This window comes from Cervus elaphus, chromosome 31 (genome assembly GCF_910594005.1).
Source record: "Cervus elaphus chromosome 31, mCerEla1.1, whole genome shotgun sequence".
Taxonomy (NCBI): Eukaryota; Metazoa; Chordata; class Mammalia; order Artiodactyla; family Cervidae; genus Cervus; species Cervus elaphus.
Genome location: NC_057845.1, coordinates 39,459,898 through 39,471,474, shown reverse-complemented (window position 1 = coordinate 39,471,474; position 11,577 = coordinate 39,459,898). Strand labels below are relative to the sequence as shown.

General features: G+C 34.9%; 1 protein-coding gene across 1 annotated transcript; it reads left to right on the top strand.

The window, feature by feature from the left end:
- Positions 1–10,631: 10,631 nt before the first annotated feature.
- Positions 10,632–11,153, top strand: LOC122687605 (double homeobox protein A-like). The gene has a single exon (XM_043893201.1). The coding sequence runs from the start codon at positions 10,632–10,634 to the stop codon at positions 11,151–11,153; it is 522 nt and encodes a 173-aa protein (XP_043749136.1).
- Positions 11,154–11,577: the final 424 nt, after the last annotated feature.

Genomic DNA, 11,577 nt, shown 5'->3' with positions numbered 1-11,577 from the left:
AAAACCCCTTGATTAGATTATATTGTATGACAGAGTTGATGGGAGAATCATTTCCACAACTATGTTAAATTATAAGACTAAGACTCTGTCGCTTACATACTGTAGCAAAAGATTCTCTTGATAGCCATGAAGAAGAAAAATGCTATGAATTGTGCAATCACAAAGGAAAGCTTATTCCAACAATTTGAGGAAGCTTGTGAGCAAATCCTGCCTCAGTATAAGAACACCATCTGGTTGGAACTTTGATTTTTTGCCTTGTGAAGCTAGAAGCAGAGGGAACCATAGAAAGCTGGATCTAGTCTTCTGGCTTACAGAAACTTGAGATAGTAAATGGGTATTTTAAACCACTAGTTTGTGATAATTTGTAATGCAGGATAGAAAAGGAATACACACTTAGTGAGAGATGAAGCTAGAAGTAAATGAAGACTTAATAGGCCCTAGAGGGGTCTACCTATCTGCTGGTTCCTTCTCAGTGGATCCTTATGTCTTTTTTTTTCCCTGCCTTATTATTATCCTTTAATCAGTCTGACCTAGTCCTTCCCCAGAGCATATAAGCCATCTCATAATTTTAGGTTTTCCAAATAGCTTTCTAATTGATTTCACTGCCCTATTCTCACTACTTTATGATTCCTTTTGTCAAGCTTTCTCACTCAAGTCTCTCCTGGCCATTATTTAGTATGGATGGAGTTTGAGGGCTTCCAGTGCTCCAAGGCAGAATTTACATATTCTTTTCCCTTCACCAAAGTTCCTCCCTAATAGCATTTTAAATCTGACTTTCTCAGTACTTCTACAGAGAGAGAAAAAAAATGTAAATGAAGAATGTTGAAAAATAATTTCAAGCTTGGAAGATAATTTTGCCCCCCCCCCCCCCGCCTTTGAAGTGAGTGAAAGTCACTCAGTCATATCTGACTTTTTGGGATCCCATGGACTATACAGTCCATGGAATTCTCTAGGCCAGAATACTGGAGTGGGTAGCCTTTCTCTTCTCCAGAGGATCTTCCCAACCCAGGGACTGAACCCAGGTCTCATGTATTGCAGGTGGATTCTTTACCAGCTGAGCCACAAGGGAAGCCCAAGAATACTGGAGTGGGTAGCCTATCCCTTCTCCAGCAAATCTTCCCAACCCAGGAGTTGAACCAGGATCTCCTGCATTGTAGGCAGATTCTTCACCAACTGAGCTATCAGGGAAGCCCCCCCTCCTTTTTTTAAATTGGAGTATCATTGCTTTACAATGTTGTATTAGTTTCTACTCTACAACAATGTGAATCAACTATATGTAGACATTTATCCCCTAACCATGCCTCAATAACCTTTTTAAAAATTTTGTTTTTACTTGAAATACTAACTTTTAAAATATTATTAACAGTGTTTTCTCTTTATGTATATATGTTTTATATATATATATATATATAATTTTAAATTCAGTTACTTTGTGAAGGGATTTCAATGCTTCTATTGGAATTCAATGACTATTGGAATCTATGGGTTAGTTTAGAGCTAGAACTGAAATAAAGTTAGGACCTGAAAATTATAGCCCAACTTGTCAGCGTGGGACAAATGTGAATGGCAGAGCAGAAAAAAGAGACTGAGACCTATAAATAACTGTATTTGGATACTTTACTACTTTTCATCTATTTTGTACTTTTTATTAAAGAGGATCAACTAATATCAGTTTATAAATTCAGTGACTATGATCTTTATTCATTAATCTTCAGTGAGTTCTGTCTCCCCCATATCATGCTGAGTTTTTAGAGCTGCTTTATGGGTTGTAGGGACATCAAGTTAAAAATTCTCAATAAGATTAGTTTTAGGTGATTATTTATTTGTTGTAAGTAAGAGGGGAAGGTGCGATGTCATAGTCTTCCCAATGTCTAACAAACACAGGCTGTGTTTTTAAATTAGATGAGCTGTGGATGGTGATTTAATCATTATATCTTTGTAAAACTTGTGTTAGTGTTAAGTTAAGGTAGTATAAGAAGTATTGATCGAGGCGTTATCTGTAACAAAAATGAATCCAACCCCTGTACAATCTGTTATCTTAGGGGTATATTATTTTTCCCGGAGTGCTTCCAAGCTACCCAGGGATGTCAGACTTACAGACTCACCAATGTTTAACATCCTTCTGGATTTCATATGCTGGAGCTACTATGAAATACTTTTTAAATTCAATGAATATTAAAAACCTATTTGGTGTATTAAACAGTGGTATGAGGTTATGTAATACTTCATACACAGTGTCTAAGAATTTGATGTGGATTGGTACATGGTTTCCACATAAATTACCTACTTTTAATTTTCCATGAATTTTGTTAATTTCTTTTGTAGTATCATTTATTGGGTCAAATATTGTTTTTACTGGATTTCAATCTTCAAAAGTCTTGTTAAAATTCTGAGATTAATATAAAAATAAATATTATGTAAGTATGACAGCTATATTTTGGGTTGCAGTGTTGATTCAACTTATTTTAATTCTAATGATATAAGATTATAAAAGTATCTACAGCTGCACAGAGAGAATTTCAATATGATGGCTTTCACTTTGGAAATATAGTAAGTAGAAAATAAACTGGGTAGTGATAAACAAGTGTGTGCTTATTTTCAAATATTTTAATGTTATCAGATTTTTTTTAAAAGTTCTTAACAGAGAAAAAATGCATTTCTTAAAAGAAAAATGACCCATTATGAGCTATAAAGGATAATAAGAATATAAAAATAATGCTTTAAGTAGAAATGAAAAAAAAAACTTATGTTCATTATAAGTGACAGAAACAATATTAAAATACCATTTATTTGATTAGAAAAGTTTGGTGCTGATCATATTAAGCTCTTATTTAGCTTTATTTGTACAATTTACTTTGTATTTGATCAGTTTGTCATATGGTATTTTGGTGAAATATTTCAAGTAAAAATGATTTTAACTGACTATTTTATAGTGACTAACATACTTTAAGAAAATGCTACTAAAATAAGATAGATCTTTATATTACAGTTATACAATTAGACTTTCATAACTATTCCTTCTGTACTCAATTATTCTTTGATGTACTTTTTATGAAAATGATCTGGGATTCTATAAGGCAAAAGGGTAAAAAATACATCATGATTCAATGAAGCAGATAAATATATGAACAAATTTAGTGATGTTAAAACACAGGACTCAAGTATAAGGCTGTTAATGATTATAGGTTTTAGGATTGCAGACATTAAGTATTCATGAAAACAGTTCATGTACACATTGTCAGAAGGTCACCTCCCTTGAGGTCCAGCACCCTTTCCAGTTACGGGAAATAAACGACTCAGTTAGACCAAAGTTGATCTAATTAAGTTAAATAAACACTAAATTAAAATTTCAACATAAACATAACAGCATATTGTGTGAAGGAAAGATGGCATTAAAATTTCAAAACAAAATGATTTAAAAAGTTATCTTATTAAATTAGTACATTTGATTCTTTCATCTTTTGGCAAAATGTTCAAAAACTTATACTTTTAAATGAATTTCATAAATATTAAGCCTGGTTAAATTGTTATTAAACCTACCTCCTGAAAGTGAAAGTCTCTCAGTTAGGTCCCACTCTTTGTGGCCCCAGGCCAGAATACTGGAATGGGTAGCCTTTCCTTTTTCTAGCAGATCTTCCCAACCCAGGGAACAAACCCAGGTCTCCCACATTGCGGGCGGATTCTTTCTCAGCTGAGCCACAAGGGAAGCCCAAACCTATTTCCTAAAGATTCCCAAGTCTTGTTACCATTTTAAGGAGTATATCTTATATAGAAACTCAACTGCAACTAGCTTCTCCGGTAACTTTTGTTTATTGATATATCTAAACTCAAAGGGAAAAATTCATGTCATTCTGAGAGGTTTTTATAAGATTTAGTACAACAACAACTTCATTAAAAGCCATAGATGGGTTATTTCTTGTAGTAGAAAAGGTTAAGCTGTATTTCTAGTGCCTGTTTACTTTTACCATCTTAACGTTAATTGATACTCATCCTTAGATGGAGTATATGTTGTTTAACATATCTCAGAGGCCTGAATTCAAATACTGTAATGTTTTCTCTCTTATATTTCCAGTAACTCATAAACTTTAGTTCACTAATATTTCCTACAGTTAAAAGTTGTTGAGCACTAACTGCCACAAAACAGTGTTATTATTCTCAGAATGAAAAATATAAGTTCAAACAGTAACTATCTAGTATTTCATTAATCCTTAGAGATTATTTTTGTGTATATAACTTTAAAAACAACTTTCCACTGGGAAATTTGAGCAATTGTAATCTTTGAAAGCAATTTTGATGTTCAGTTCAGTTCAGTCGCTCAGTGGTGTCTGACTCTTTGCGTTCCCATGGACTGCAGCACGCCAGGCCTCCCTGTCCCTCACGAACTCCCAGAGTTTATGCAAACTCATGTCCATTGAGTCGGTGATGCCATCCAGCCATCTCATCCTCTGTCATCCCCTTCTCTTCCTGCCTTCAATCTTTCCCAGCATCAGGGTCTTTTCAAATGAGTCAGTTCTTCGCATAACTTGGTCAAAGTATAGGAGTTTCAGCTTCAGCCTCAGTCCTTCCAGTGAACATTCAAGACTGATTCCTTTTAGGATGGACTGGTTTGATCTCCTTGCAATTCAGGGGACTCAAAAGTCTTCTCCAACACCACAGTTCAAAAGCATTAATTCTTCAGGGCTCAGCTTTCTTTATAGTCCAACTCTCATATTCATAATGACTACTGGAAAAACCATAGCTTTGACTAGACAGACCGTTGACGGCAACGTAATGTCTCTGCTTTTTAATATGCTGTCTTGGTTGGTCATAACTTTTCTTCCAAGGAGCAAGCGTCTTTTAATTTCATGGCTGCAGTCACCATCTGCAGTAATTTTGGAGCCCAAAAAAATAAAGTCTGTTACTGCTTTCACTGTTTCCCCATCTATTTGCCATGAAGTGATGGAACTGGATGCCATGAACTTAGTTTTCTGAATGTTGAGCTTTAAGCCAACTTTTTCACTCTCCTCTTTCACTTTCATCAAGAGGCTCTTTAGTTCTTCTTTGCTTTCTGCCATTAGGGTGGTGTCATCTGCATATCTGAGATTATTGATATTTCTGCCAGCAATCTTAATTCCAGCTTGTGCTTCATCCAGCCCAGCATTTCTCATGATGTACTCTGCATATAAGTTAAATAAAAAGGGTGACAATATACAGACTTGACATACTCCTTTCCTGATTTGGAACCAGTCTGCTATTCCATGTCCAGTTCTAACTGTTGCTTTTTGACCTGCATATAGATTTCTCAGGAAACACAAAACAAGATAATTTTGATGTCAATTAAGCATATTTAGACATTTTATTTTGTTTTGGTTTTTGAATTTAAATTAGCTTTATAATGAATTTTACCTACAGCATGAGCAATGTAGGTATTTTCTATTCTACTACAGTTTTTTAAAATGAGAAAAAGTTAATTAAATATTGTCATTCATTAAAATTTACAGGTCGTAAAAGATAGTGCCAAATATCTTATTTATGTAATAAGTTTATTAGGAATTTTACCTCTAGTGATTTGATTCATATGTAAATTGCCTGAAAGTAAAATTAAGCTGTCACTTCTATAATTATTAATTATGCAATTATTTTATAGGCAAGCAGCAAGAGATAAAAATTAAATATATATAACACTAGAAATCAATTATAATATTATTTGCTATACAAGTAATTATGGTCTTAGTCTCCATTTATTTTACCATATTACTATATTATCATAATATATAATTAAATTTATTAATCATCCATTACATAAAGGAAAGAAGCATGGAACAGCTAAATTAAGGAAACCACAGATCATGGCAGTATTAATTTTGTAATATAATAACTTCAGTGTCAAATCATGGTCTCTGCATTCCTATGCACCTCATTTATAGTTTTGTTTATAATAATTAACCATCTAAATTAAGACTTCAACAACATGACAATTCTTGTTTAATAAAGAAATTTAAGGTTTGCAAATAATATACTTTAATATATATTCTCTTTCTCTTTCTTTTAAAGTGCTCACTGTCCTTATGAATGACATAAAGTGTAATGAGAAATAACTTTTTGATCATTTAATAACCTGTTTTTTAATTGAAGTATAATTAATTTACAATATTGTACTAGCCTAGCAGATACAGCAAAGTGATTCAGTTTTATACACATATTTTTTCAGATTATTTTCCATTATAGGTTTCAATATACAAGATACTGAATATATTGATCCCAATGTTATATAGCAAACCTTCATTGCTTTTCTATTTTGTATATAATAGTGTGTATCTGTTAGTCATACACACCTAATTTATCCCTTCCCCAACTTTCCCTTTTGTACCTGTAAGTCTGTTTTCTATGTCTGAAAGTCTATTTCTGTTTTTTAAACAAAATCATTTGTAGTATTATCTTAGCTTCCACATATAAGTGATACCATATAATGTTTGTCTCTCTCTGTGTAATTTACTTCACTTATTAGGTTAATCTCTAGATCCATCAATGTTGCCACATATAGCAATATTTAATTCATTTTTATGACTGATTAATATAGACACAATTTTAATCACCTGTTTCGGATTCTGAACTACTACATTAGTGTGGCATGTGGAAGAGTTACTTATGACTTTATTGAAAATCATAAAATATTCAAGTGCACTAGTCTAAAAATATATTTCTAAAATGAAGCTGAAAAGTCATGGGGTAGTCAAGCAGGCTTGGTTTCAACACAGGAACCTTTCAATTATTAGCTGAATGTTAGTTAATTTACCAGCTGAGCCAATTTGATCTTCAATTTTCACAGATGTAATAATAACTTTAAAAATTTCTGCAAAAATTAGAGATAAAGTATGGGATTCATTTGGGGCATTCATGGTGGCTCAGACAGCAAGGAATCTGCCTGCAGTGCAGGAGACCCAGGTTCAATAACTGGGTCAGGAAAATTCCCTGGAAAAGCAAATGGCAATCCACTCTGCTATTCTTGCCCAGAGAATTCCATGGACAGCAGAGCTTGGCAGGCTACATGGGGTCACAAAGAGTCATACATGACTGAACAACTAACACTTTCACACTTTCATTGAATTCATTTATAGTTGGAAAATAATAACTCATAGCTACTCTTAATATATATTTAAAAAAATACAAATGCCACACTCTTCCCCAATCCCCTCCTGTCTCCCAAATCCAGAGGCTCACACCTGGAAGGTAGTCAATAACCATTTATACAGTCCAAACTGAGCAAACTGCAAGACATGCAAAAATCCACTTTTCTTGTAGTATCAAAAATTTAAGGAGACAGACTCACCAGAGACTTTCCTTCAAACTCCGAGGATCTTCATGAGTCCAAAGAAAGTCTATTGGAATAGTTTCCACTGTAGCAAAGGAAAGTCCATGAAGTTGGAACACATAATAGATGAGAGTCACTACACATATATGCTAAAGGTTAAGTACTAAAAGGATAAATGTTCTATGCAGATAAATGTTCTATGAAATATGTACATTATAAATGGACTTCCCAGTAGGTGGACAATCATGTCCAGTCAGAGGAATGGCTCTTCTCACCCATTTGCAATAAATAGCCCTGGGAGATTCTGCCAGTGATAACAAGGAGGGAGACTTCCCATTCATCTTAAGTCTTATTGTCTTGGTTCAGTGTCTTTTGAATCAGAAACTTCCCCTTAGTGTCGAGAAAGCTTGTGTGAATGTTTCTTTTATGACATCACATCTGAGGATCCAGGAGGAAAAAGAACTCATTGGGATGGTTTTTTTTTTTTTTTTTCCCCCATGAAATAACTGTGTCCCAACTCTGAGATTAAATTGGAAAAAAAAAAAAAATATATATATATATATATATAAAACCTGAAGTATGTAAGTATTAAAATTTAGCTGGAGTGATATTGAATATACTACTGGGAAACTAACATTTTATGTGTAATAATTATGTTCTTCTTGCTTTTGTAATAAAATGTATATATATATATATAACATGTAAGTAAAGCAAAGATATAGCATAGGGAATAAGTTGTAATTAATTCTGGAGATAAAGTTACATGATCTATTCTAGTTTGCACTGATAGATTCTGAATATCTTTGAGGTGTGCATATTTTTCTTAACATTAAATAGAAATTCAATAGGTTTCATTTCTGTATATATGTCTATCACATATATATGTTGCCTAATTTTTTTAATATAATTCTTTCAGAATCCACTACCCATATGCTAATGTGGAAATTAATAAGCTCAGAATCTCATCTTTAAAGATTTATTGATAAAATTAACATGTCAGATTATATTTCAGATGATTTAGATTACTGAATTTTAAACTTTTGTTGGTTGGTCAAGATAATGCAATGAATATAATCTTAAACTTTCAAACTGATACAGTGAATAATTGTACCACAGGAAAGGTTTTCTTAAACTTTAGTTTCCAAGGATCAATTAGTTGTGGGTATGTTACACAATTTGTAGACATTATTGGACACAGTTATCATGCTGATTAATTTTTCTGGTCTGCTTCTGTGGTCAGTATCATCAACAGAGAAGGTAGATTTTAACTGAAACAAAATTGTCCTCGTTTAGTCAATAAAGAAAGTATAACATATTGCAAAATAGGATTGCTTATTCTTGGGCTTTCCAGGTGGCTCAGTGGTACAGATATCACCTGCCAAGCAAGAGATGTGGGTTTGATACCTGGGTCTGCTAGATCCTCTGGAGAAGGACAACCCTCCAGAATTCTTGCCTGGAGAATCCCCCCAGAGAAGCCTGGAGGGCTACAGTCCATGAGGTCACAAAAAGTCAGACACAACCAAGTGACTAAGCATGCGTGCGTTGCTTATTCCCGGAGGAAAATAAACACTTTCTTTTTCAGGATACTATTACTTGATTTTCTTTTTGATTCTTTGTTCTGAAAGAAGACACCCTGAACCAACTGTAGCTCAGCTCATCTTCCTAAAAATATGCTTGGCCTTCTCAGAAGAATCAAAAATATGTTGCTATTTAAGATCATTTTGTGGTACATTCACTAATTTAAAGACTGTGAATAATAGAAAATACATTATTTTTACTTTTAATTTAAGATATTTATAATTAGAGACTGTGTGCTTAAAAAATTCAGGCAAATTTACATGTAACATGGTCGTAAGAGATTATAGAGTACCTAGATAACAAACAAATTATTGACAATATTTTTTTGATTTCATTCTTAAAGCCAGCAACTTAATTAGAATTGAATTAATGAAAAGTATTACTTAATTATGTACATAATTTAGAGATGCCAAATAAATTCAAGGGATCAGATCTGATACACAGATTGCCTGAAGAACTATGGACGGAGGTTTGTGAAATTGTACAAGAGGCAGTGATAAAGACCATCTCCAAGAAAAAGAAATGCAAAAAGACAAAATGGTTGTCTGAAGAGGCCTTACAAATAGCTGAGAAAAGAAGAGAAGCTAAAGGTGAAGGAGAAAAGGAAACATAAACCCATTTGAATACAGAGTTCTAAAGAATAGGAAGGAAAGACAAGACCTTCCTCAGTGATCAATGCAAAGAAATAGAGGAAAACAATAGAAGGGAAAACATTAGAGATCTTTTCAAGAAAATTAGAGATACCAAGGGAATATTTCATGCAAAGATGGGCACAATAAAGGGCAGAAATGGTATGGACCTAACAGAAGCAAAATATATTAAGAAACTGTATACAAGAATTACAGAGAAGAACTATACAAAAAAGATCTTCATGACCTGGATAACCACAATGGTGTGGTCACTCACCTAGAGGCAGACATCCTGTAATGCAAAGTCAAGTGGGACTTGGGAAGCATCACTACAAACAAAGCTAGTGGAGGTGATGAAATCCCAGTTCAGCTATTTCAAATCCTAAAAGATGATGCTGTGAAAGTGCTGCACTCAATATGCCAGCAAATTTGGAAAACTCAGCAGTGGCCATAGAACCGGAAAAGGTTAGTTTTCATTCCAATCCCAAAGAAAGGCAATGCCAAAGAATATACAAATGACAGCACAATTACACTCATCTCACACACTAGCAAAGTAATGCTCAAAATCTTTCAAGCCAGGCTTCAACAGTACATGAATTGTGAATTTCCAGATGTTCAAGCTGGATTGAGAAAAGCAAGAGGAACCAAAGATCAAATTGCCAACATCTGTTGGACTATATAAAAAGCAAGAGAGTTCCAGAAAAACATCTACTCTGCTTTATTGGCTACTCTAAAGCCTTTGACTGTGTGGATCATAACAAACTGGAAAATTCTTCAAGAGGTGGGAATACCAGACCACCTGACCTGCCTCCTGAGAAAACTGCGTAGAGGTCAAGAAGCAACAGTTAGGACTGGACGTGGAACAGCAGACTGGTTCCAAATTGGGAAAGGAGTACATCAAGGCTGTTTGTTGTCACCCTGCTTATTTAACTTACATGCAGAGTACGTCATGTGAAATGCCAGGCTGGATAAAGCACAAGCTGGAATCAAGAGCAGGAAAAAACATCAATAACCTCAGATATGCAGATTACATCACCCTTATGGCAGAAAGTGAAGAAGAACTAAAGAGATTCTTGATGAAAGTGAAAAAGGAGTGCCTTCTGCTGGAACCAGACTTGGGAGCTCTCTTTCAGATGGCTCAAGACAGTCCTTCAGACAAGACCGTGGCGACAAAAAAGTGTAGGCACAGCCGGACCTCGTTCACAGAAGAGCAGTTGAAGATCCTCGTCCAGGCGTTCAGCCAAAACCCTTACCCCGGCTATACTGCCAAACAGAGACTCTTCAACACTGAAGAGTCTAGGATCCAGATATGGTTTCAGAATCGAAGAGCAAGGCATGGATTCCTGGAGAGACCCAAGAAGAACTTAGGCTCAAGCAAAGACCACGCCTCCCCCAAAGAGAAGATTCAAGATGGAAGAGACAGACGGTGTCGTACCAGCTACAGTTCCTCTCAGTTACAAACTCTCAAGAACGCGTTCACAGAAAACCCCTATCTTGGGATTGACTCCAGAGAGCAACTTGCTGAAGAAATTGGGGTTCCAGAGTCAAGAGTCCAGATTTGGTTCCAAAATCGAAGATCTAGACTCCGTATCCAGAGAAAAAGGGGCCTTGAAGAAGCTTCAGACCAAAGACAAAACCAGGGACAGGATCTCTGATATGGAAGAGTTCAAGGTATACAGAATGGCATTCCATAGTGACTGTTTTATTTCTCTGGAGCCAGAACAAAGTAAACACGGAGACAGACTTGGTATATTTGATGTCATCAGCCTGGACTCCACATTAATTATCTTCCTGGGAACATACCCCTCTGAACATACCTTCTGCTTCAGCTTCTGGAGATGGTAAAGAGGACTTCAGGAGGCAGAGACAGATGATACAAAGAACCATGCTGCCCTAGTGACCAAATCCAGATTCAGAGTTCAACAGATCTTGAGGACAATGAAATAATTATAAATGATGTCATTTTTTTGGTCATCAGAATACGACTGTAATCTAGTCACTTTCCTGAGTTCTGTGATTAATTTGCACTGTAGCAAATTAATCAGACCCAAGGAGAAGGGTTCCTGGGAACCTCTGATT